This window comes from Pyrus communis, chromosome 9 (assembly GCF_041283825.1).
Source record: "Pyrus communis isolate YQ-2024b chromosome 9, ASM4128382v1, whole genome shotgun sequence".
In the NCBI taxonomy this organism is placed as follows: Eukaryota; Viridiplantae; Streptophyta; class Magnoliopsida; order Rosales; family Rosaceae; genus Pyrus; species Pyrus communis.
The window spans coordinates 1,166,141-1,191,455 of record NC_142573.1 but is presented as its reverse complement, the minus strand read 5'-3'; the positions used below and the strand labels follow the sequence as shown (position 1 = coordinate 1,191,455).

Below are 25,315 nucleotides of genomic sequence, written 5' to 3'. Positions count from 1 at the left end.
GGGAGCACGGTAGTCCGTCCTCAAGTCCGACAGAAAAAATATCGTAATTACACTTTACTCGGTTTTCGAGCCCCCACAAAAAGCTCGACAGGACAGCTTCGTTCTCACCGCACCTCAGCTTCGGACTCAGGTTTCGTCAACTCCATACCCCACTGAGACCAAAGACTCTGAACCCGAACCTGAGGCTTGTAGGTAACGGCTCATCGGGTCCGAAGCTGGATTTTCCCGCTCACACACACACTCTCTCTCGCTACTTTAACTTAATCCGGTGGGGAAAGGACCCCTTTCCCCCCCTCTCTCTCTCTCTCTCTCTCTCTATAAATTGGAATGCGCTTCGTTGAAACATCGTCTCCGACTTCGAAGAAATGGCAAGGTGAGAGCCCTTTCACTCGTCAGTGATGAAAAATTTCAAATATGGGTTGAAAATATAATATATAATTATAGAAATTATTAATAAATAAATAAATATACGAATTTCTGGAAACTTTCTTTTGATTGGGAGCTGAGAAACCTCTATACAAATTTTCCCAGCTTCTTCAACGGTTAAACCCATGTAATTTCTTCTTGTTTAGTTTTTGGTTTCTGGGTTTTATTCGGATGAAAATACTGTTTCGAAAGTTGTTTGCTTTTAGAAGTGTTCAGATGCTGGATTTGGGTATAAATTTTGATTTTTGGGGGAACCCATTAAACAGGAATATCAATCTAGCTCTGTAAGGATTAATGATTTTTACTTTATGGGGAGCTTCCTAATTTGGGATTAAGGTGCTGATGATGTCAAAGCTTCTGTTTTGGTAATGCATGGTTGAAAAAAAGGAAGCATTTTTATTGGTGAATGAAACATATTATTCAGTGAATTTGTGAATTTTTTTGTGAATTTGGGGGTTTTCTGAGAAACCCATGTCTGTTTCACCTTTTCGATTGTACTGGGAATGTGGAGTCGATGATAATGTAGAAAGTTTTTACATTTGTGAAACGATTTACTTTCTGTAGTTAAATATGACTATACAGATGCTTGATTGATATTTGATTCAGTGTTTTTGTTAATTCTCTTGTGAATTTGTGTGTTTTTCCTGAGAAACCCGTGTCAGTTTTCACCCTTTTCAATTGTACTGGGAATGTGAAATGGATGATAATTTGGGTTCGGATGTTTTTTCTGTTGGTCATAGCTTCTTTAGATTCTAGCTAAAAATTGCTTCTGTGATGAAATTTTGTGGCTTATAGTGTAAAGTTCTTGTAGGGCTTGGCTGATTAACAGCAGAGGACTTGCAAAGAAAGTGAAGAATGCTTCTCAATCGTCTGCGTGTCCAATCAAAGACTCTGGGGCAAATCGTGAATGCCCGAATTGCCATTTTGTTATAGATAACAGTGATGTAAGCTGGGTTGTTAGTTCTATTCATATGCAAATGATTATATGTTGTCCACAACTTGCAGCTTATAGGTTAAGCTTTTTATTCATTTAAGTACTTCTGCAACTCCACTTGTGTAGGTTTTATCGGAATGGCCTGGCTTACCAGTTGGTGTGAAGTTTGATCCATCTGATGGTGAACTCTTAGAACACTTAGCAGCTAAGTGTGGGGTCGGAAACTCACAGCCACACATGTTTATTGATGAGTTCATCCCAACACTTGAGGGGGACAATGGAATTTACTGTGATCATCCTGAAAACCTTCCTGGTAAGTATCTCCCATGCTTCATATTTCTGATTCCATGTGTTCATTTTTACACTAGTGCATCATCTACTTGTGCTGAAAGTTGATATGGACTGAACCAAATTGAACGAATACTTGGAACTTTTTCCCCCCCTTTTTTGGTGTCAAAGGATGCAACTTAATGAGATTAGTTTAGCTGCTCTCTTCTCATTAGTTTCGAATATCGATCTGTAGGTTTAGGATTATTAAATTGTGGTTAGTTCATTGTACCTTGGTTTTGTTTCAGGTGCAACAAAAGATGGAAGCAGCATCCATTTTTTCCACAAAACAATGAATGCATATGCTACTGGTCAGAGGAAGCGCCGCAAGGTTGATAATCAACGTAGTGTGGCTGCAGAGAATATCCGCTGGCACAAAACGGGTAAGACCAAGGCTTTAATAGAAAATGGAATTAAGGGCTGGAAGAAGATCATGGTTCTATACAAAAGTTCGAAGAAAGGTTCCAAACCAGAGAAGATGAACTGGGCGATGCATCAGTATCACCTGGGAGCTGAAGATGATGAGAAAGATGGTGAATATGTGGTGTCGAAGATATTCTACCAACAGCATAAGCAGTCAGAAACGAATGATAACAATGTGGTTGTTGAAGACTCTGACGTCAACGCACTTCAAACTAGTCCCAGGACCCCCGCAACCAATCCTCCAATTCCACCCAGACCAGGGAAATCTGTTTGGTGTGATGATGTTCCTGATGAAGCTATGCTCCCCTCATCTTCCAAGGTATGTGGCAACTTTCATATGTATTATGCTGTGATTTTTATACTGCTGTAAATAGAAAAGGGAAAATGGAATTTTGAAAATGTTCGTCGGCACATAGACACTCGGTGAAATCCCATAGGCTAGTTTTAAATCCCCCCCAAGACAAAAGAAGCCCATTTGCTGATCTTAAGGAAAATAAGATGAAACTCAAGAATTTTTACTTTGATCCCGAAAATCCTTGAGCGTGTTGGATTCTTACTGGAAATCTACTTTGTGGAATAGGAAGTGGAGCTAGTCCAGGAAGCATATCATGTCCCTCAACCTGATACTCGGTTTGAGGACAACATTGGGCAGCCTACCTGGCTGGCAGGCGAATCTCAGGTTGAAGATTTAGATAGCTTGGGCGAAACCTTGTTATGCAAGGAGATTTTCGGTTATTCCACTGATCTAAATGGTTCAGCACCGAATCCCATATCTAACACTGACTTTAATAACAATACATACGGGGTGACTGGAAACAGCAGCACATCGTGTGGAATTCATGACCTTGAAAACATTGAACTTGATTCTCCTCCAGATTTCCAGCTAGCTGTAAGCTTCCTGCTTACTCTCTCTTCCTCTGCTTTGTTAGATTTCTATAGAAATATCGTACTAAAAATCACATTCATAATGCACGATTTGCAGTTTTGTTCCCAAGACAGTTTATTTAATTGGCTCGACAGGTTATGATGACGATGAAAGAGCTTCCGGGAATGACATCGAATTCCCAATTTTGTGCAATCGTAGAATCCATTTAACTGGCCTCTTTTCCCGCATACTCTTCAGTGGCAACGAGGCAACTTCAGCGCTCTTGGAGACGCATGGGTTTTCCCGTTGCCCTCTGCAACTTCTCCGAGCTTATGAGGTGCCCTGGCGTGTAGCCATGGAGTTATATATCCGTATCATTCAGCTCTCGACTACTGAGATTAGTTTTCAGTGCTCAGAATGTTCAACTGAAAATTGGCACCGATGATTTTATATTCCGCCATTCGTGCTTCTCCTAGGTGCCGAAATATGGGTGATCGTTGTATTAAGTATTGGCGTTGCGTGCTTGTGGACAAGTGAGACTATTTTTGCCACCAGTGTATGACAGATCAAAGCATCTTGTGATATGCTCATACATTGTTGGCAATAGCATTCATGTGATGGATTGAGTAATTTGGAACTTATTGCATCTTGACAAATGTTTGCTATATAATCAATGGTTTGTTTTTATTATTTATTTATTTTTAATAGTAAGATTTTGAGAATAATTTGTATACAACGAAAACATCAAGGTTATGATGTTTTAAAAGGCTAAAGCTATAAGTGTCATCATAAGAAATGTTAAAATACGTGTTTAAGTTAATAATTGTGAGATAATGTCGGTTCTCTTTCATGTAAATTTTTCTCACAAATTACCCCTCTACTTAAAATTCAATGTTATTTTCGTAATTAAGAAAATTAGGGAGCAGTGCCAAATTGGTAAATAAGCCCGGCAAAGAGACCCAATTTAGTCAAAACAGACCCCCAAATCCCAAACCCAAAACCTAAAACCCTGAAAAATCTCAGTCGCCATTGAAGTGGGGAAGAAGAAGGGAATGAACAGAGCAAAGCACTCGATTCGCGATTGAGGCCCGTCGCCGTTCGATTGAAGCCATCAATGTTCGCTGCGAGGAAGCTCAACAGGCATTGCTTCAAGTCCGTCTCTTCTCTCCTCCAATTCAATTCCCACAAGTACTCTCTCTCTCTCTCTCTCTCTCAATTACCCTCTGTTTGGTTGCTTTGAAAGTGGCTGATAGTTGCGTACAATCTAGTCTGATCCTCTGTCTACATGATTTAGATATGAAACATCTATGCTGCGAATTTCTGCTTTTTTTCATTTCATTTAGTGACATTTTCTCAGCAACCAAACAGAATTTCTACCTCCGTATCATTTATCTGGTTTTACCCATTTACTCAAGGTGGTTTTCAAATGGAAAGAGCAAGTCTTTTTTAGTTGGGCGATATCGTATTTGTTATAAAATCGAAAATTTGAATGCTTTGTTTTAGTGCTTATTTGGTTTATCTTTTGAATTTGTTTACAGAAATGCCTTGTTGTTAAGAGATGTCTCGGCGAAGGTTTTATCGAGCAATGCAGTTCAGCCAAGTAAACCGAGTGAAGATTGTTACTCTTCTTCATCTAGACCAGCCAATCCCTTCGATGGGTGGTCTAGGTCACTGTCGACATCTAGAGGGAGTAGTAGCATGAGGAGCAAAGTCGCTAAGCGGATGCAAAAGGAGTCTGGTAAGACTCTAAGAGAGGTTCGCAGAGCGAAAAAGCTTCAAAAGAAGCTGATGACCGAAAATGAGAGGCTCATTTACAACCTCAAAAGAGTATGTTTCAACTTCTGCTTTGCAGCTACTAGCTTCTTAATGATACCCAGTTTCCAACTTCTATCTGTGCTGCTTTGCAATGGTCACACAAATTGGTGAAAGTATTGCTAATAGAGAAATGCAAGTAGGCCTGTGATTGACTGGTTCTCTTCATAAGCTAAATGAAACAATGACGTCTTGCCGAATATCTCAAGCTTTATAGCTGATAGTATTCTGAATACTATTTTGAAAACCTTAGGATGTTAAGATGGGAGCAACACTCTTAGTCGAATTAATAAGCAGCAGAGCTTAGGCTATCTAAGTAAACGAGAGTCAAAATATTCTTACTTTTAGCAAATTTGACGTCAAATGCTTCAGTAGGGATAGTTTTGTAATTACTCGAAAATACTATTTTTACGACGCATGTCTCCTTAAGATTGACTTTCAGGAAGGATTACTTCTACAATTTTGTTTCTTTAAGTAGTATTGAAGTTTTCCCTCCTGTATTCCTGGCCTACAATGTCTTCTTTTTGACGTATTAAATTCATCAGATAACCATTTCGAATATCTGACTTATTCAGGCCAAGAGGAAAGTAGCATTGCTACTACAAAAGCTGAAAAAATACGAGCTTCCAGATCTGCCAGCACCTCGTCATGATCCTGAGCTATTAACCCTCGAGCAACTTCAGGCATTGAAGAAGATTGGCTTCAAAAACAAAAATTATGTTCCTGTTGGTGTTCGTGGGGTCTTTGGAGGAGTTGTACAGAATATGCATCTACATTGGAAGTTTCACGAGACTGTTCAAGTTTGCTGTGATAACTTCCCCAAAGAAAAGATCAAGGAAATGGCCACTATGCTTGCAAGACTGAGTGGTGGTATAGTGGTAAACATACATAATACCAAAACAATCATCATGTTTCGCGGAAGAAATTACCGGCAGCCCAAAAATTTAATACCTTTCAATACCCTTACTAAAAGGAAGGTGACTAAACATAAGTGTGCCCCATTCTAATATTCGATTGTTTTGGCTTGCATTAAACTAAAACAATTTCAGACTGTTAACTCTGTATGTTTACATGCAGGCATTATTCAAGGCAAGATTTGAACAAGCCCTTGAATCTCAGAAGCTAAACATAAAGAAGATAGAACAGCAGCTCCGTCGAAGCGGTGTTAATCCTGAGGATCCAGTTGCCATTGCAAGCATCCAGAGAGTAGCTTCCTCATTCTTTAATGCAATTGATCAGAAGGACGGAAGTCCTTATGTCTTCCAAGGAGACAAACCGTCAGTAGCAGAGCCTGATAATAAATTGAAACATCCAGAGCCTCCTGATGAGGAAGAGGAGGAGGAGTTGGACAAATTCATAGCTGAAATTGAGGATGCAGCAGAACGAGAGTGGGCTGCGGAGGAAGCAGCTGAGAAAGAGGAGTTCACCAGAATGAGGTATTGGAACAGAGAAGAGTATGGTGGGAGATACAGGAGATCTGAAGAACCTGAAAATGACGATTCTGATGATGAGATCCCAAGGGCAAGGGACTGGAGGCATACACATGGCAAGCAGAGGCCAAATGGTGATTCCAAAGATGATGATGAGGAATGGCGTTCTAATAATGTTATGGGCGCTAGTGTTCTTGACAGTGATGCTGATGATTCTGATGGAATGCCTGAGAACTTCAAGATATCTCCAAGAGACAGGGGGAGGCAGGATGGGATTGGAAGGGCCAAGAATGATGGACGCTTGTACAGAAATTCCGAAGCTAACAATAGAAAAGCTAATAATGGAAAGATTATGGTGGACGATGGCACTGAATCAGAAAATGTGCTGAGCGATCTCGATACTGCAATGTGGAAATCCGATTCTGAGGAAGAACATGACTCAACAGCATCCAGAGCTGCGAACTATGATTTCCGAAGTAGCAGTGATGAAGAAGAGGACTTAATGTACGTGAAAGGAGGAAAGGAGCGGGTAAATGATTCCGAAAGTAACACTGATTATTCCAACAAAGCTCGTGGCAAGTTTGAGGCATCAAGAGTTGCAAAGGGGAAACATGATAGGATTGGCAGGGGCAACAGTGAATATTTCAAAAGAAATGCTGATGTTAGCACAAGAAGAAAGCCAGTTGAGGAGGATGTCAAGTCCGAGGATATCTCCGGTGATTCTGAAAACGAAATATGGGAATTAAACGCTGCCAGCGACTCAGGAGCATCGAAGGCAGGGAGATTCGATTACAACAGCAGCGACGAAGAGGATTATCAAGTTAGGAGGGAAGAGAAGAACGGAAATGGTAATAAAAGCACAAGAACAAGAAAAGACTTGGATGAGGATTGGGACAGTGATTAGGGCTTTGCATTTGAAGCCCAAGACCTGAAATGGCTCGGCCTGTTTTTGTAAGAAGTCCATTGGAAAGTGGCTGTAGGACCCAAACCATATATTATGTCTACATTTTATTTTTTTTAATTATTTAATAAAAATTTAAGTTCAACATATATATATATATATATATATATATATATATTATTAAAAAGGAATTCCCAAAAGAAATTGATGCGTTTATTAACAATGAAAATGTTTTCTTTAAAAAAAAAAAAGAAAAAAAAAGGACTAGTTTATGGCTTCATTACAATGATCCTACTCTTTAAAAGGTCGAGAAGATTCGCAGACACATTTCAACCTCTTTCTGGCCATAACTATGCGATTTACCTGCTCTAGGAATTGACATAAGATGTATCATACGAAATACGGGTTTGAATTTTATCATCGACGAGTGGGGCATCCTGTGATGATTAATAATAATGAAAATGTTGACTTTGCCAAATGACCAAGTCGAGTCAACGTGCACTAATGATCCACTAACACATTCCGTGGGTCCGGCCACTTTGGAAGATTGATTTAAAGTCGAAAGAACATTTGTAAGTAAGTATTTGGAACTAGGTCCTCAGTCCATGTTTACAGCGTTGTGTTTAGTTTTTAATCTGCTATTTTATTCTGTTTTTGGTTCAACAAATACAACCTATATTTTCGAAACGCCAAAGTCTTTGGAATTCTGATTTGGCAAACTAAGATTAGTTTTTGCTTCAAGCAATACTGGGGAGGGAAAAAGAGAGACGAAATTAGGATTTCATAAAGAATGTGACTAAATTTACTTTGCATAGAAACCTACTAGAAAATTCGACGAATGAGTAAATTTGAATAAGCAAGGAGTGAGATATGTTAAATTCTAAACTAGGATAAAGCCTTCATGATATATGTTATTTTTATAAGAGAAAAAAGAAGTTTGGGCTGAGCTATAGCTCAAAGCATGAGTACGTCTTTGCAGGGAATTGGACATAATATTTCAGGTGTAGAGACAAATGTTTTAATCACTTGAGTTACAAATTCTTTATCGCAAAAACGATAGCATTAGTGGGTTAAATTAATAGTTGTTGGAGAGAAGGGAGATCGGTGAAAATCAATCCGTATCAGGGTGCATATACATCATTACTTTCCTCCACTGCAGCAAAGCACTATATGTCCATACTCATCTTATGACTGCTCAACCACCATGTGCTCCAATTACCTAAAAGAGATTGTGGGTGTGAGTATTTTGCCCATGCTTGTTTGGGAGGGTAATTTGTGGATAAGACAACTGATTTTTCATTAAAAATGAGGAGTCACTGAATAGATTTCTTCCCAGCCTCCACACATGTTCTGGGACTAGTGTTTGATATAAATTGCTTGACCAAGGAAGTGAGTTGCCAGCCTCTTTTGTCACACCGGCTAAAACTTGAGCGTAACCGGAGATATATTCACCTCATTCTCTCTCACTCGTCTCTTTACATAATTTCGGTAACATGTAAGAATTTCCTGTTGTATGAGGATTAAAATTTTGATTTTAGCGGATAGTTTTTGTGTTAGCCCATGAAAGTTCTTTACTCTATACAAAGGATTCACTTCATAATATTCTAAACCATCTCTAACCTACGAGTGAAATTTTGACCTCCGTTGTAAGGGGCCGAACACACTGCCATGAGCGTCATCAACTCATAATCCATGTCGGCCTCATAGAAATATCTTAACGCAACACAAAGGAAGAACAAAAAATTGACTCATTCAGCAGTCAGCAGCACCAGATGACAACAGATGAGCAAAATATGACTCAAAGCACATAATAAGTTGCGGGACGCCCTGAACAAACCAAGCTCCACATAGAATTTATAAGCAATCAACCAAGTAAACTGTATTTTCTAGATTTTAAGAGCAACCGGAAAAGTTCACGCCAGTGCCCGTAAGTGAAACAGCTTCGAAGGGAAACCAAAGAAAATACAGTAAATTAGAATGGTAAACCTGCGTAGCGATCGTACGTAAAAAGAGCGGACAATTGAAAATCCAAGAGAAATCACATGGCGAAATATAAATTAGTCTAAGAAATAACAATTCCCATCAAAGAAAATCCTGGGAAATGTCAGTGACTCTGATGCATATGGGACTAAGCTATATCAACACGAGGTGGGTACATAAGCTCACCAAAAGCTTCCACTCATAGAAAAATCCCCACTCGAAAATTGATACGCCATCCACAAGAGAAGAAGCCTAAGAAAAAGGAAATGTACATAATCTCGCAGTAATTTGTAGGATGCCATCCCTGTTCTTCCCAGTTACTCCAAGGAGAATGACCTAGAATTTTCGGAAAAAGGTGTATTTGTATCGCTGCCACACCAAATCCATCAATTTTCCAAAAGATCACTATATGGTCATATTCACGAGAGTTTAATCAACAATTTGCCTGTCCAAACGATTGAACAGGCACCTTCATCTTCAAGACTTTAGCCATTTTCCCTCTTGCAGTTTCCGGGCAATAGGTATTTGTACTTCTCAGCATTGTTCAACAAATATGCAGGGAGATGAACGGCTGAATGAGATCTAGGAATAGGTCCCATTTTTCCGATAATCTCCTTGAATGTGTACTCCTCAGGAAGCATGTCAAATAGATCAGCCCCTTTACATATTACATCCTGGATCCTTTTAGGGTTCAGATAATGAGAGAACCTCACCCGATCATTGTGGCTGTAAGCTTTCATCTTGAATATGAACTCGTTGATATGGCGGAAACAAAAGCTGCAATGCCAACCTGAATCTGGCAAAAGGTAGTCGCTCTGTCTGAAGTGTGCATAGGTAGTATTACCAGTCTGATACCTGTGAACGGATGCTCTCCAGCTCTTGTCATCTACGTAATACTCAAAAGAGTACAAGTAATTCCTCAGCCCAAGATGAACAACAGGCGGGGTGTCATCACACCACCTCAAGAGATCAATTGTGTGGGCGCTAGGAATCTCATCAACATCGGACATGATCAGCAGGTCATCATCTTCTATACCAGCAACTCTAAGAAGCTGGTCGAGTGCCACTCTCTGATACGCCTCCTCATAGAATGGGTTTTCACCTTTCTGAAATCTTCCTCCTGTTGTAACATATGTAAGCCGGTTTTCAACAAACTTGAACTTGTCCCGGTTTCTTCCAAAAAGCAATGGCTTTGGCAAGCCAGTAAATGTTGAGTTTGATTCGAGGAGAACAAACTGTGTCACGAAAGGATACAATTCATTCCATCGGATTGTAAGCATGTCTACTTCATTGCTGAAAAGAACTGCATCATACACTCGTCTAGGTGATTCACGAATCTTCCATCCGTGAAGCCTGCAAAGAGTCTCCATTGACACATTCTGATTATAGTAGTGTGGGATATCAATGAAGGGCTTCGGAGGTTTTTCCCAAAGAGGTCTTAGGAAATACGAGATCTTCTGCCCATGTAAAAATATCGCAAATACGCCTAATGGAACAACCGCAAACAGGAAAATGTAAGTCTTCAAATCCAAGCCCCGCAAAATGCATCGCAGTCTAGACATGCTCAACGCTGCTTCTGATCCCTGCTGTGCATGAAATCGAAAACTTTCTAAGATACCCGGATTCCATATACTAAAAAATCTATTAACTTTGTGGATGCAGTAAAGCAATTATAGAACACGAACATCAACCATATACATTAAATAAAAAGTCCTTCAAATGCAATTTAAACCCTCATACAAATTAGCACTTGGTTTACAACGTTTATATAAGGCTCGTTCGAAAGAGTTTTTAAAATGACTGAAAGTTTTTTAGTGAAGATATTTTTGGGTCCAAAAGAGAGTGCTTCCACAAGAAGCACTTAGCTTTTCCAGATTCACTTGCATTTTTACCAAGATTGGTTCCAAAACAATTGCACCACCAATACCGCTTTCATCCATTTCCAAAGCACTTCCAATCCAGCCCATATTCTTTTATCCTACAATTTTTTTTTTACAAGAACATAAAATGGAAAAACGAAGATAATTACCAAAAATCAAGTGAATATCTAAAACCTCTTAAGTAATCCCGTAATAATTAATCAATCCCCTTAATCACAAATTAAATTAAACGCCTCAAATACAAATTCCACAGCTTTAATTTCAACGCCGCAAAACAATTATAAAAATAAAATGAACCCACTAATTAAAAAAATCATAGTTTTATTACTGGGAAATTGAAGATTAAAATTTATAAAAATACAAATCCATTTTTGTGAATTAAAAACCGCTCAAACAATCCCACTCGCACGAAATTGAAAACCCAACACCTCCATTGCCAAATATACTAAAAATCCAAACTTTAACTTCAAACAGAGAAAATGGGAGGATTTATAAATACCCAAAATCGAATTCGAGACTTTAAAAAATGAAAATACCTGGCCACAAACGTCGTCGCAAACATCGTCAGTCTTCTTCGAACTGTAATACACATCAGCCATGGCGAAAATTGAAGGAAAACAGGAAATGCCCAATAAGCCCTTCGTTCCAGAAGCCTCGCCGTCTCTCTCACAAACTCTGCAGCGTCAGATCCTCGCGACCCAAATCGAACCCAGAAGGCCAAATTTTTTTAGGGAAAATTCGGCAAAAGGGAAAGAAAAGGCAACGATCTTTAATAGAACCCCTCTCTCTCCGCTCGCTCTCTCTCTCTTCTCTCTCTCTCTCTCTTCTCTCGCTCTCTCTCCTCTGTACGTTCTCTGTCTATCTCGTCCTCTGAAAATCTGTAACGCCAATTATAGCCGTTTGGTAGTTTTTTCGCTCTCTGGCCAGACACACCCTCCTCCTATTCCAAAAACTGGAAGTGACAGAGATTGAGAAATAAATGAAAACCGTATATAAATAATAAAATCTCACCTTCTTAAATTAACCAGAAAAATAAAAAATAAAAAATAAAAATTTAATTTCCACAATTACTGGGTTGGGTTAGGGTGTTACAGCCCACAAGGTCCGTAATCCCGCCTTCTGTTGTGTGAGATAATATTTAGGTATCACCATCTAACTTCTCGTTTGGATAAGATAATATTTAGGTCACAAGTATTTAACACTCTAGGGATCCTCACATTGTCCATATTTTCGGATTTGAATCCCATCATAATCCAAATTGTAGGGACCCTCACATTTTAACAATTTATCGAACATCGTGTGATGAAAAATTGTTTGAATTTTTTTATTTAAAATTAAACATAAATAGTATCTAACGAAAACTGGTCATACAATATACGATGAACGATTAAGGTGTGAGGATCCCTAATATCTGCAAAATGCGGATCCAGACAGGATCCTCATCCCATATTTTCATACAAATATTCTAAAAAATCAAGAATCGATATGTAAAGGAGGTGATGTATCGGCAAGATATAGAAAATATCGACTATATTTGTTGATTCACTACATAATTTTGCACTTCTGAGAAATTTGTCTTTAATTATGACTAATTTGAATGAGCTGATATATCCATCCCGTTACAAATTTTCATAATTTTCATAAAAAACAATCGATATCAATATTTTCATCGATATTTTCATAAATTTGCATATTGATATTTTAAACACTAATCATGACTAATTAATATCTCATTTTCTTGCCTAATTATATGAATCAACAATAGTAAAGATATGAATTGGGTTAGGATCCAACAGAGTATTATCAAAACTCCCATTAATAAAAAAAAGGGAGCTTCTTGTAGTGTACAAAATTTTTGTAGATGAATACAAACTTTTGTCCCCCCCCCCCCCCTCTCCCATGGATAGAAGTAGATAAACTGGAATTAATTCTATATTTCTCGGTCCGTTGAATGAGATAATACTTAAGTCATGATGAGTTTATACCTATTGTATCACAAATTTGATTAGTAGGCCATGATGTATAATTATCGTTTGCATCAAAGTTTACATTTATTTATTGTAAATTTTTTATGTATTTTTTCTATATAAAAAACATTCTATTTGAAATACTAATTCAAACTCGAATATATAAAAGAGTACATTTGATGTAACCAATATAATTACGTTTACGTCTTAAAGTCAAGTGCTGTAATTATTTGGTGAAGATATGCTCATGGTATTATCCTTTGCGATTGAACGGCGGATGATGGAGGAACATTAGTATTATCCAATGCAATTTGTAATGCAGTTGCGAACATAATACAGGAGCCGTTGATTGATTTCGTCTTGTTAATGTTAATACGCGGTGTTTCCAAGTTTGGCGTTGACATCTCAGTGACTTCAATCGCTGTTGCCTGTTGGTTTTCATGGGTTTCCACGCGGTGGGGATAGAATGGTAAATTAACACTCTCTTGTTATCGTATGTGATTTTTCGGCGGAGGTTATCACCCACGCCGTTTTGACTTAGTAAATGCACCTATTAGTAGTCCCGCGCTCTAAACTTTTATGACAATTTCAAATTAGTCTCAACTTTTTAAAATATTATGAATAGCTCTCTAATGTTTTGAAAATTAGACGTTTACTTAGGTTATTGGAGACTTTATTAACATTAACTGAAGACGTTACTAGCGTCAAATGATGACATGGACAAATACTAAAGTTGGTTTTCACTAATAGACCTTTTTGAATTTTTAATCCTCCAAATTGACCCATTTTAGTCAAGTTAAGCCATAAATTTGCTTACCTACATGACGTCAATTTAGAGATTCAAATTTTCATAGATGACTTGAGAGTTAAAACACGCTTAATATTTATCTATGACATCACTGAAAACTAGTGAACCTAATAAATGTTGATTTTTCAAAACTTTAGGTAGGTATTTGAAATGTTTTAAAATGTTAGAACTAATTTGGAATCACTCTTAAAAATAAAGTAATTATCTGGACTTAACCCTACTTTTATTCATAATATTTTTTTGAGTAAAGAAATGTCACATCCCCGCCTGGGTGGGACCATTTTCCGGGCCCACTCCACCACCGTAGCACGATATTGTCCGCTTTGGGCTTACCATTCCCTCACGGTTTTGTTTTTAGGAACTCACGAGCAACTTCCCAATGGGTCACCCATCATGGGATTGCTCTAGCCCCCTTCTCGCTTAACTTCGGAGTTCCTACGGAACCCGAAGCCAGTGAGCTCCCAAAAGGCCTCGTGCTAGGTAGGGATGAGAATATACATATAAGGATCACTCCCCTGAACGATGTGGGATGTCACAATAAAACAGTTGTTTAAGTTATTTTTTTTACCAGTAAATTGAAGATAGAGATATTCAAACTTGAATGTAATTCTCTTTTTCTCCAACTTTTTATATTTAAGGGAGCAAATTAATGAGGGTTTTTTTTTTGTCTTTTTTGTTGAGATTGTTTGAAGTAGGTAAGAATATCTTATTGGTAAAGTTAATTATTAAATTTTAGAAATAAATATCACCCTCTACTTGTTTACATGAATGAAAATGTGTATGATTTAACATTTTAATAGAAAACTCTCCGTAAATTAAGCTTACATAATTGATACAAATTGAAGGACAATTTTCCCAATTTGATTTGCTCACCTTTTTGGATTTCATCCATTGAGTCTTTCAAATACTTAGGCTTTTTCCTTATTTGAAATGACAAGTCGTGATTCCATCCAATAAATTGAATGATAAAGGATGTGAGCATTGTCAATTGCTCACGACCTTCCATTGACTTATGATTAATCCACAAGTACAGCTAAACTATGTCGGTTTATATCATTTACTATTAGAGAAAATCGATCAGAATCAGGTATGATCGCTGATTGTAATCATGTACAAGAGTGGAACTAGAACTTAACGTCCAAATGTGGTTCCGCCCCTGATCCTCTACTACAATAACATAACTAGTATAAATCGACGTAAAAATATATTGATGTATTGGTGACAATGGATCATGAATAGTCACCAATCAATAGTTTAAGATTCAATGATAGAAATTAACTATAGAAAAAGCTTAATGCTCACCACAGAAAGAGAAGAACAAATTAACAAAGAAAAAGCTTCGTGGGAATACATGCATGTTATGAGGATCACAAAATATAAATATAAATATTCTCATTATTTTCTTCATGTAAATATGCTACGTGTTGTAAGTAGACATTATCTACCACCTAATACACGTAATTTGTGAAGTTTTGGAACAATATTTTTGATAGCTAAGTTCACTTCACATGTGATGGGAAACCCGCTCCTATCAAATTCGAGAAAATTTTAGTGGGATCGAGAATACAAGTTAGGTTGTGTATTATTCAATTTGTTATAAAGGTGAACCACCACAGAGTGACATAGTGTTAAAGATTAATTTCAGGTTCTTATTTTAAACGGTATGTTTTAGATTTGATTATTGACATTGATGAATCACACGGTAGTGATTTATATTTGTATTTTAAGAGTGGGCTGTTATGACAAAGCCACGAGCTTATCCCTATTTTTTGTTTTCTAAAAATATGCTATAAAGGTGGAGACTATGATTGATATGTCATATTTCTATGATATATTAATAAAAAAAATTCACATGTTATAATTTAAATAGAATAATAATGTCACGTTATGGTATTTTGAGTGCATCAAAAAAAAAATTAAATTGGTTGATTTTTTTTTTTGTGTTGTTGTTGTTGTTGTTGTTGTTATAAACATTATGTTATGTGTGTGCTGTCTTGATTGGGTGTTGAAGAATAAGAATTCATGCCTTACTTTTGAATTATTTTTGCTAAGAAGTAAAGAACACGTACGTTTGGATAGATCCATGCATTATATTCCTTTCTCACGTCGTGCAAATCTCTTGAAAGTGACGATGACGTGGATTCTATAACTTAAGAGAGGAGATTTTTTGCACAATTGTGATAAAGTTAGTTCGTTACGGTAATGCATTCAACAATTTCATACTCAAAGTTGAAATTTATTGAGATCATAATCATTTGTAATGATAGACAATTAATTAAAATTTCTATATAAAAAAATTGAACATTGTCATACATTGTGTTAGAGTTATGTATACGTACAAAAGAGTTATGCCACCATGGTGAATTACCACAACTTGCAACAATTATTTATCATGTTGAACTAATCGGAGATAACTACGTGTACAAGGGTTTCTAATGTTAGTAGCAAAATGACAATTTGAACATGTTTCAAGTTTTAATGAAATACAAGACGTAAGCTGGTTAAATTAGTTGGTCATAAAAGTGTATCTATCCCACTTGTATCTAACTTCGGGTTTAGTAATCATTCGTAAAAGAGGCTGGATTAAAGTATCACTTTGTCCTAAAGATAAACAAATACATATCAACATATTGAGTTGCAACTAATGGATGCTAAAGATAATAGGATTATGAGTCTTTACATTTTGGCTTCATGCATTTACCTGCATTTCTCTACGTCTCAATTATTCTTATAATCAAATTTAGAGACCCAATCGTTATAAAAAATTAAAAAAGAGATTCACGATCCAAAAGAATAATAGATGGAAAGAGAAATCAACTTTATAATTTTTTTTTTTATGGGATAAATGTATCCACCAGCTTTATAACATTGAATTTGGATTTGCAGCAAAAAGGAAAAAAACAGTGAATTTATGTAAATATTTATATTTTTGGGCAAAAAAAGGAGGAAACAAATAAGAAGCGGAAATACGTGGACAAATAGAAAGACGTGTCTTGGTGAAATTGACAGCACAAATTCGAATGGGACTGGGAATTGTGACACTAGGTTTTTATTTTGTAATACGAAGATTCCTAGAAAGTTCTATGCAGATGTATTTGGAAATATCGAAATTTGTTGCTTTTTCCACGCCATATTCTTAATCATCTGATGCAAGAGCATCGCTGCATCTGATAAATAGCGAAGGTGCTATTTACATATTTTCTTTTATCTTTACAAATGAAAGGTTAATTTTTGTGTTAACATTATAAAATATTGTGTGAAAAACATGAGGTGACAGAGAGTCGTACTTTCGAGAGAGTTCCCATAGCATTTCTCCTTAACTTAATTTCAACCAGTGTTAACTTTAGTCATTCGCATACGAACTGACAGTAACATGTTCATGTGAAACAACTATAGTTGTACATTAATGTCAGATTCAATAAGTATGTGTGTGCGACTTACTGTAACATTCTTTTAAACTTAAAAGGTTGTTTAATAACAATTTTGCTTTCAGTTTTTAGTTTTCACTTTAAAAAAAATGAAAATTGAAAGTAGCAAACAAGATTTCAGTTAAAAAATAAAACACAATGATCACCAAACGACCGTTAGTTAACTCGAACAATTGATACTTACACACGACTCTTCGACAGGTTTGTATTGGTATATTGACTACCCACATGTAGGAATTTTAGGTTTTGCACTTTGCAAGGTTGATGAAATTCTTAATACTTTTGGGGTGTGAACGCCAAGTGGAAGTTTCAAAACCCGCACACCCAAAAAGGGTGATGAGATTGTTTAGGCATCCCACCGAATGACTTTCAAATTTAGACCTTTACTAGGAGATAACCTTTCACGACCTGCCATATTTGGAAGGGCTTGTTTGGATCCACCTCCATGGCGCAACACAGCAGATGCATAGAGCACATCGTCCACGGCGCGGGGATTCATTTCCCAATCTTTTGACCTTTATTGCCTTTTTTTATATATTTAAATTCACAACGTAAAAGACATGGCCTAATTAAATAATAAGTTGAACCTACCGTGCTTGCGGATCAAGAGATTCATTCCCATTTGATGCCAGTCGATCAAGAGATTCGAACCATGCAATTTTAATTATATGGCTCCTATTAGCCTATCGACTTACTCACTTCACAAAAATCCAAAAAATCCTTGGATCTTTTTCTCTCTCTCTTTTGAACAACTTGGATCTATTGGTCGAGAGCTCTAAACATAGAGATTCATAGTGAATCAAAATTTGGAGAGAAACTTTCCTATATGTTTGTACCATACTTCACAAATCCCAAAATTACTAAGTACCAGCCAACTTCATACCTTTAAAGACCTATTGAAGGATTCGTATTGAGACACTCTACTGAAGCACAAGAGTTTCTCTCCAAGTATGAGACCATCACAACGTGACACGTGTCAACATGAGAATAAAACTCCTAGAGTCTCACATCAACTATAAGGGGAAACCATTTTCCTACAATTAATTGCCAACTATTATTCTACTTAATCCATAATTAGAACTCACTAATTATAATTATGCTTGAAGTGTTGTATTATGTAATCTCTACATTATTAACGAGAACTCCTTTACTCTCGTAGACGTAACACAACTTAAGATGAACCACGTACATCTTGTGTTTGCTTCTTTATCTTTATCTTTATCTCTTTACATGTTACCTACACTTAGTAACTGAAGTAACTTTGAGAAGATCATACCTTAAAACTTTACGTTGTTCCAAAATCAGTCTAATTTTGTGCAACATTATTTCCTCAAGTAAGCAATTACGCTGCGAAGACTATAATCAATGGAGATTCTTTTGAAGTTCGCTAAGTATATATCACGAGAATTACGAACGCTATATACCAATAAGAGGTATAAATAGAAAAGAACATTCGGACCACATGTGGTATCTCTTAAGCTCGATTGGCGGGGTTGCAATTTTTTGTGAAAATGCTTTATTCTGGTCCGACATGCAAACCTTAAAATTAGAATTTTACGATGAAAAACCCACCACTAAAATCTTCTGCTTTGAGAAGAGCAAAGCATTGTATAGCCCAAACCCAATATTGGGCTGGGCCAAATCTACTTCTTAATGGGCCTGGTTTTTATAAATCCAAAAGTCTCTTTGCCAAACCACACAGATTGGTATTAGCAACGGGGCTCGAAGGCCCAGCAACCCGAAAACCCGAAACCCTTCTGAAAACGTAAATTGCCAGCTGTAATTAATCTTCGTCTTCTTCGTTTTAGAGAGAGAAAAGTGTTAGCAAACTTAGCTGTGTGCGCTGCTGCGTTTTAGAGAGAGAAGTCGAAGGTCCTCTTGAAATTTGATCGAATACTCCATCGCAAACTCAGCCTCTCAAGGTCTCTGGAGCAGGCAAGTTTCAATCTTTGTTGCTTCCAATTTGGGGCTTTTCCAATTGAAATTTCGTCCTGAATTTTGACTGAATTTTCTTTGATTTTTTGGTTTCAGGATTTCTCTTGAGTGAAGTTGCGACCTGGGAAATCAGAAAAAATGGATTTGGTCTCTGGTTACAAGGTGACTCTCTCTCTTTCTCTCTCTCTCTCTTGCAAACTCAATTGGAATCTTATGGCTTCTCGTGCAGGGAGTTGTAGGGCTCGTTTTCGGCAACGAGAAATCGGGTTCTTCTAATGAAGATAGGTACTTTTCTCCTTCTACATTCATCACATTCCGTGCCCAATTGCCTACTTTCAATTTATGCTTATGATTGTTTCATGGTATGTGACCAATCTACTCTGCCATTGTTTTCGATATGTATTTAGCTATATCGAGCGTTTGCTCGACTGTATAAGCAATGGTAAACTGGCAGAAGACAGGAGGACTGCTATGCTCGAGCTTCAGTCCGTTGTGGCAGAAAGCTCTGCTGCCCAACTAGCATTTGGAGCAATGGGTGATTGCTTCTCTCTTGTGTACAACTTTGGTTTTGTTCGCTCGTTTTATGCTTGGCATGTATGTGACATTATTTTGTTCATTTTTTCCTGCAGGATTCCCTGTTATGATGGGCATATTAAAGGAAGAACGGGATGATGTTGAAATGGTTGCTAACATTTCTTCTTCTTTTTTATGTTTCCTATAATCTTATTGTCTATTTTATGGGTTATCAACTTATCATGGTGAAAATAAGTGAACTTGGGATGTGAGCTTTGTTGTTTCCAATATAGTGCATTCTTTGGTTTTCAAAAATTCAATTGTGATTATTATGTCTCTTTGTGATTTTTGTGAATCTTACATCAAATGTGATGCTTTCTTTCAATACATATTCATGGATAAAGACACTAACTTATTTATTCCACAAATGCAGGTCCGAGGTGCCCTAGAAACTCTTGTAAGTGCCTTGACTCCTATTGACCAAGCAAAAGGACCAAAGAATGAGATTCAACCAGCTATAATGAACACTGATTTGCTTTCCAGAGAAGCAGACAGCATTTCACTTCTTCTAAGTTTGTTGGTGAGAATTCTCTAGTTATATTCAGAAAATACTGATAGTCATTTGATTTCAAGCTGCTAGATTCATGCATGTATTTTCACAATTGTATATATCTAATTTTTAATTTTGTTGTTTTCACAGTCAGAGGAGGATTTCTATGTACGATATTACACTCTTCAACTTTTGACAGCTCTTCTGACAAATTCTCGAAATAGGTATTAATTTAAGCTATTTTCTATCTCATTTATCTAAAAAATTTGGATTATTTTAGTTGGTTTAGAAAGATTTTCTTCTGAGGTCTTTCTTTCAGGTTACAGGAAGCCATTCTGACCATACCTCGTGGTATAACTCGCTTAATGGATATGCTTATGGATCGTGAGGTACAATTTTTTGAATGATGTTTTATCATTTTTTGCATTTAACTCTATTATCAACATGTTATGCTACAGTTTAGTTTTTAAATGTGATCTTTCTAAAATTCACGTTTAATGCTCTGTCACCTCTATATCAGGGGACTGCTATTGAAAGCTTTGTCAAAATATTAGTTATTCAAATATAATTGTAGATTTGTATCCATCTTTCCTCTATGTTCAATCATACGAAACTGTTGTGTTTGCCTTCTAGGTTATACGAAATGAGGCCTTATTACTTCTTACTTATTTGACTCGCGAAGCTGAGGTGAGGTTTTCGATCCCTTGTTTATTTTTTTATTTAATTTATATTTGGCGAACCTACAATGATAAGTGTGCTTTTTTTACTTTTTCGAGAAAAAAAGACATGTTTTTTTTGGTAAAAAAAAAAAAAAGACAAACTTTTGTAGCAGTAAACAACTAAATTACAAACCAGTGGACAAGATATCCACTCCAAAAGTACGACAGAACAGTTATACATACAAGCTATTAATCACTAAACCATCACAACTGGAAAGTAAGTTTTGACTTTTGTATTAACTTATATATTGTTATGATTTCAGGAAATTCAAAAAATTGTGGTCTTTGAAGGTGCTTTTGAAAAGATATTCAGCATCATCAAAGAGGAAGGTGGTTCGGATGGTGGTGTTGTTGTGCAGGTAATTCTTTGTTACTTACTTTGTTTGATAATTGATAGTTTCATACATCTTGTTTAACTTCTTTGCTGATAAACCACTTGTCAAGCATCATTTTTGGATCAATTTAAAGAAAAAAAAAAAAACATAATCTAAAAGCCTTTTTTCATTGGTAAATTCAGCTTTACAATTATACTGATTATACCAATATTTTCACCAATGGTTATAGGAAAAGAAATGTTTTACCGTTATTTCACTTTCAAGTGTGCAAACAATTGTTCTTATACAGAAGTTGTAAAAGTACTTTATTTTGTCTTTATTATGGGGGAGATTGCTGTTTGGCACACTTTGTGCTGGAAAATAAAAAACCTTTATTTTGTAAATCAAGTTCCCATTTCGAATACCTCTAAAGCCATTTGAGAAATCAATTACTTTTGAAAATGTTTCTAATGCAATAAACTTCTGCAGGACTGTATTGAATTGTTGAACAATCTTATTCGGAACACTGCATCGAATCAGGTTTTTGTTTTAATTGTTACTTTTATTCTTGTAAGTGATGTTGTCATTTATATATTTTGTTTCTTCTTTCTTCTAATTAAAAGATGTGTTCTTTAGATACTGCTGAGGGAGACAATGGGATTTGACCCCTTAATGTCAATTTTGAAGCTACGAGGGAGTACTTACAGTTTCACTCAACAAAAGGTTAGATACTCGAAATTCATTGTTTTGTATCGTTAACTGATTTGATATGGCACAACCCTTACTGGTAATTTGTTGTTGACCTCAAAATAAATGCCATGCCAGTAGACAATTAATCTACTCAGTGCGTTGGAAACTGTTAATTTGCTAATAATGGGAGGCTCGGAGGCTGATCCTGGAAAAGATGCAAATAAGCTAACAAATAGAACCACCCTCGCTCAGGTATTTTCAACTTTTATAATAGCATCTCACTAGAATATAAATTTGGTGATATCTGATCATTCTAATCTTTTTATTTCCTGGATGTAGAAAAAAGTATTGGACCATCTTCTAATGCTGGGTGTGGAAAGCCAGTGGGCACCTGTTGCTGTTCGTTGTTCAGTAAGATAGTTCTTCACCTTCTTCTCTCTCTCTCTCTCTCTCTCTCTCTCTCTCTCTCTCTCTCTCTCTCACTCTAACACTAACAATATTACTATATTGTTTATGACCAATCAACGTTTGCTAGACATAAAGAGTACCTTACCTTCTTACTATTATATGATCAAGCTTATCCATAGATAACTTGTGAACTAATTACATGAACTCCGGGCCATTTGTCCTGAAACTTATGTGGCTTGCTATATGAGAAAATGAATACTGATTTCAAATGGAAGACACATATTTGGTTTTGTTTGACTTTGTAATGAAATTTACATAGTGCCTTGTAGACATTGAGTCCATTAGTAATTATTAAGTTTATTCACTTTGTCAGGCACTGCGATGCATTGGTAATCTGATTGCTGGACATCCCAAGAATCTTGATGCGCTTGCAAGCAAATTTCTTGGAGAGGGGCCTCAGGAACCTGCTTTGAACTCAATTCTTCGAATCATTTTGCGGACATCCAGTATACAAGAATTTGTTGCAGCAGATTATGTTTTTAAGAGCTTTTGTGAGGTTGGTATTGTGTAAATTCTTCTCATCATCCAGTATGCAAGAAATGTAAATTACATCTTGATTGTGTAGTTTTCACTTCTAATCTTTTGTTGTAAATTTTCTTCACCTCATTTAAACCAGAATAATGCTGATGGCCAAACTATGTTAGCGTCTACATTGATTCCGCAACCGCATTCCATGATTCATGCACCTGTTGAAGAGGATGTGAACATGTCCTTTGGAAGGTTTGTTCATCGTATGTGCAGTTTTCACTGCATGTTTCTAAATTATCTGTTTGTTATTTATTCAGCCTGGTTGAATTATCAAACCTTTGTTGCATCAGTGAAAGCTTGATCGTCTTATTCTTTTCATTTCTCAAGGTTGCAAAAGCTACTTACGTTAAGTGATCTTATAAGATTTGATTCTTTTGCAGCATGCTATTACAAGGTCTTAACTTCAGCGAGAAAGATGGCGATCTTGAGGTAATGTAACACTTCAGTAACATCTGAGTTTTGGAAAGACCAGAATATCTCGGTTCCATTAGCTAATATTTTGAGGTGCAGACATGCTGCAGAGCTGCTAGTGTTCTTTCTCATATAATGAAGGACAATCTGCAGTGCAAGGAAAGGGTAAGCAGTTATATTCTTCTTCTAATATCTGCCTTCTGATGTAATATATTTTGATTTACCCATTTTTGTTTGTGTTGAAAGGTGACCACTCTTACAGTCTTCTAATTGTCTGATACAATTTTCAGGTATTGCGTATTGAACTTGAGGCACCTACTCCATCTCTAGGTGCTCCAGAGCCTCTAATGCACCGTGTGGTAAAATACTTGGCCGTTGCCTCTTCCATGCAAAACAAAGATGGAAAGTCAAGCGGAAACTCATATGTTCAACCAGTTATCCTGAAATTGCTGGTCACTTGGCTAGCTGATTGCCCTAATGCAGTGAATTGCTTCCTAGATTCACGTCCCCACATCACTTATCTGCTTGAGTTGGTATCCAATTCAATTGCTACAGTGTACATAAAGGGGTTGGCAGCTGTTCTTCTTGGAGAGTGTGTGATCTACAACAAATCAGTTGAAAGTGGGAAGGACGCCTTTGCTATAGTTGATTCCATAAGCCAGAAAGTTGGGCTCACGTCATATTTTCTGAAGTTCGAGGAGATGCAGAAAAGCTTCCTTTTCACCCCTTCAACATCAGCTCAGCCGCACAAACAATTAACCAGATCCGCCTCAGCTAGTATGGTAGATGTTGATGAGAGCAATCTCTCTGATCAGAAAAATGAGGATCATCCGGTTCTCTCCTCAATCTTTGATGCTCCATTTCTAAACATAGTTAAGAGTTTGGAGGTGAATATCAGAGAAAAATTCGTTGAGGTATACAGTCAACCGAAGAGCAAGGTGGCAGTGGTGCCAGCAGAACTGGAACAGAAAAGCGGGGAAAGTGATGGAGAGTATATAAAGCGGCTGAAAGCATTTGTGGAGAAGCAATGCTCTGAGATACAGGTATAAAACTTTAGTGTACACCAATTGGTTTTTATGTTGTTCTTTGTTTTATTCACCCCCAAATAAATCGTTGCCGTGGTATGCATGTTAATTATATATTAAATATGTTTTCTTTTAGGATCTCCTTGGCCGCAATGCAAGTTTGGCTGAGGATGTGGCAACGATTGGTGGGGGCCGCTCCCGGTCCGAGCAGGGTGCAGGCTCCGATAGAGTCCAGGTAGAGACACTTAGACGAGATTTTCAAGAAGCATCTAAACGGTTGGAGTTGCTCAAGGCAGAGAAAGCCAAGCTTGAATCCGAGGCATCCATGTATAAGAACTTAGCTGGAAAGATGGAATCTGATCTGAAGAGCTTATCCGATGCTTACAACAGTCTTGAGCAGGCGAATTTCCATCTAGAGAAGGAGGTCAGAGCTAAGAATGGTGGAGGAGGGTCGTCGTCCATTCCCGATGTGGATGCAATTAGAGCCGAGGCAAGGGAAGAAGCTCAGAAGGAGAGCGAGGCTGAACTGAATGATCTTCTCGTGTGCCTCGGGCAAGAACAAAGCAAGGTGGACAAACTAAGTACGAGGTTGTTGGAGTTAGGAGAGGACGTCGACAAGCTGCTTGAAGATATTGGAGATGACGTGGGGTTGCCTGGAGACGGTGAGGAGGATGAAGACTGATGCCGATGGTGGTGATGGTGATGTTATTCCCTTTTTATATTTATTTCATCACACGTGACCTCATCATCCATCAGTGTGGTATGAATCGTGGACGGGAGGGAGGTTTATCTTTGGCTCTCCTGCTTGTGTACATTTCTGGTTGAAATTGTACAGTATATGTTTATTGTTTAATGATACTCAGGAGGATTGTGGATCAAACTGTTGTTTTCAAGTTGAAGGTAAGTTATTGTTTTTTGTTTTTGTTTAAACGTTCTTCCTTCTCAAATTTACACTCGTTTGATTGATAATTGTTATAAGAT

The 25,315-nt window shown here is 37.1% G+C and overlaps 4 protein-coding genes across 10 annotated transcripts; 3 read left to right on the top strand and 1 right to left on the bottom strand.

Moving 5' to 3' along the window:
* Positions 1 to 230: 230 nt before the first annotated feature.
* On the top strand, positions 231 to 3,665 carry LOC137741068 (SUPPRESSOR OF GAMMA RESPONSE 1). Of its 5 annotated transcripts, none has more exons than XM_088699860.1 (6): positions 231 to 373; positions 1,238 to 1,370; positions 1,487 to 1,673; positions 1,936 to 2,429; positions 2,691 to 2,999; positions 3,093 to 3,665. In XM_088699860.1, exons 1-6 carry the CDS (start codon positions 366 to 368, stop codon positions 3,135 to 3,137), a joined length of 1,176 nt encoding a protein of 391 aa, XP_088555986.1. In that variant the 5' UTR covers positions 231 to 365; the 3' UTR covers positions 3,138 to 3,665. The 5 variants fall into 5 exon arrangements, with proteins under 5 accessions (XP_088555986.1, XP_088555983.1, XP_088555984.1 ...); XM_088699857.1 differs by having other exon boundaries at positions 236 to 373; positions 3,131 to 3,665; XM_088699858.1 differs by lacking the exon at positions 231 to 373 and adding an exon at positions 418 to 553 and having other exon boundaries at positions 3,131 to 3,665.
* A 296-nt stretch (positions 3,666 to 3,961) lies between these two features.
* Positions 3,962 to 7,267, top strand: LOC137740372 (CRM-domain containing factor CFM9, mitochondrial). Its single transcript, XM_068480248.2, has 4 exons — positions 3,962 to 4,163; positions 4,514 to 4,802; positions 5,363 to 5,764; positions 5,865 to 7,267. Exons 1-4 carry the CDS (start codon positions 4,090 to 4,092, stop codon positions 7,119 to 7,121), a joined length of 2,022 nt encoding a protein of 673 aa, XP_068336349.2. The 5' UTR covers positions 3,962 to 4,089; the 3' UTR covers positions 7,122 to 7,267.
* Positions 7,268 to 9,145: 1,878 nt separating this feature from the next.
* On the bottom strand, positions 9,146 to 12,148 carry LOC137739746 (uncharacterized). 2 transcript variants are annotated; one of them, XM_068479437.2, is made up of 2 exons: positions 11,515 to 12,148; positions 9,146 to 10,681 (listed from the first exon to the last, which is right to left on the bottom strand). In XM_068479437.2, exons 1-2 carry the CDS (start codon positions 11,575 to 11,577, stop codon positions 9,584 to 9,586), a joined length of 1,161 nt encoding a protein of 386 aa, XP_068335538.1. In that variant the 5' UTR covers positions 11,578 to 12,148; the 3' UTR covers positions 9,146 to 9,583. The 2 variants fall into 2 exon arrangements, with proteins under 2 accessions (XP_068335538.1, XP_068335537.1); XM_068479436.2 differs by having other exon boundaries at positions 9,146 to 10,684; positions 11,515 to 12,086.
* Positions 12,149 to 18,917: 6,769 nt separating this feature from the next.
* LOC137739316 (golgin candidate 6) lies at positions 18,918 to 25,264 on the top strand. 2 transcript variants are annotated; one of them, XM_068478870.2, is made up of 20 exons: positions 18,918 to 19,116; positions 19,213 to 19,278; positions 19,346 to 19,401; positions 19,524 to 19,651; positions 19,746 to 19,798; positions 20,063 to 20,209; positions 20,330 to 20,403; positions 20,499 to 20,568; positions 20,813 to 20,866; positions 21,162 to 21,257; positions 21,702 to 21,752; positions 21,849 to 21,935; positions 22,041 to 22,154; positions 22,242 to 22,313; positions 22,684 to 22,866; positions 22,987 to 23,090; positions 23,279 to 23,327; positions 23,409 to 23,474; positions 23,600 to 24,352; positions 24,471 to 25,264. In XM_068478870.2, exons 2-20 carry the CDS (start codon positions 19,255 to 19,257, stop codon positions 25,014 to 25,016), a joined length of 2,727 nt encoding a protein of 908 aa, XP_068334971.2. In that variant the 5' UTR covers positions 18,918 to 19,116; positions 19,213 to 19,254; the 3' UTR covers positions 25,017 to 25,264. The 2 variants fall into 2 exon arrangements, with proteins under 2 accessions (XP_068334971.2, XP_068334972.2); XM_068478871.2 differs by having other exon boundaries at positions 18,982 to 19,103.
* The last annotated feature ends 51 nt before the right edge of the window (positions 25,265 to 25,315 follow it).

Bases quoted from the DNA above. Each gene is read 5' to 3' on its own strand.
- LOC137741068 (XM_088699856.1), top strand. From the start codon at position 769: ATGATGTCAAAGCTTCTGTTTTG. The intron at 1,371-1,486 runs GTAAGCTGGGTT...CCACTTGTGTAG, and splicing joins TTGTTATAGATAACAGTGAT to GTTTTATCGGAATGGCCTGG. The intron at 3,000-3,130 runs GTAAGCTTCCTG...TTGGCTCGACAG, and splicing joins CTCCAGATTTCCAGCTAGCT to GTTATGATGACGATGAAAGA.
- LOC137740372 (XM_068480248.2), top strand. From the start codon at position 4,090: ATGTTCGCTGCGAGGAAGCTCAACAGGCATTGCTTCAAGTCCGTCTCT. The intron at 4,164-4,513 runs GTACTCTCTCTC...ATTTGTTTACAG, and splicing joins CTCCAATTCAATTCCCACAA to AAATGCCTTGTTGTTAAGAG. The intron at 5,765-5,864 runs GTGACTAAACAT...GTTTACATGCAG, and splicing joins ATACCCTTACTAAAAGGAAG to GCATTATTCAAGGCAAGATT.
- LOC137739746 (XM_068479436.2), bottom strand. From the start codon at position 11,577: ATGGCTGATGTGTATTACAGTTCGAAGAAGACTGACGATGTTTGCGAC. The intron at 10,685-11,514 runs GTATTTTCATTT...TTTCATGCACAG, and splicing joins GCGACGACGTTTGTGGCCAG to CAGGGATCAGAAGCAGCGTT.
- LOC137739316 (XM_068478870.2), top strand. From the start codon at position 19,255: ATGGATTTGGTCTCTGGTTACAAG. The intron at 21,753-21,848 runs GTTTTTGTTTTA...TGTGTTCTTTAG, and splicing joins GGAACACTGCATCGAATCAG to ATACTGCTGAGGGAGACAAT. The intron at 23,475-23,599 runs GTAAGCAGTTAT...TACAATTTTCAG, and splicing joins ATCTGCAGTGCAAGGAAAGG to GTATTGCGTATTGAACTTGA.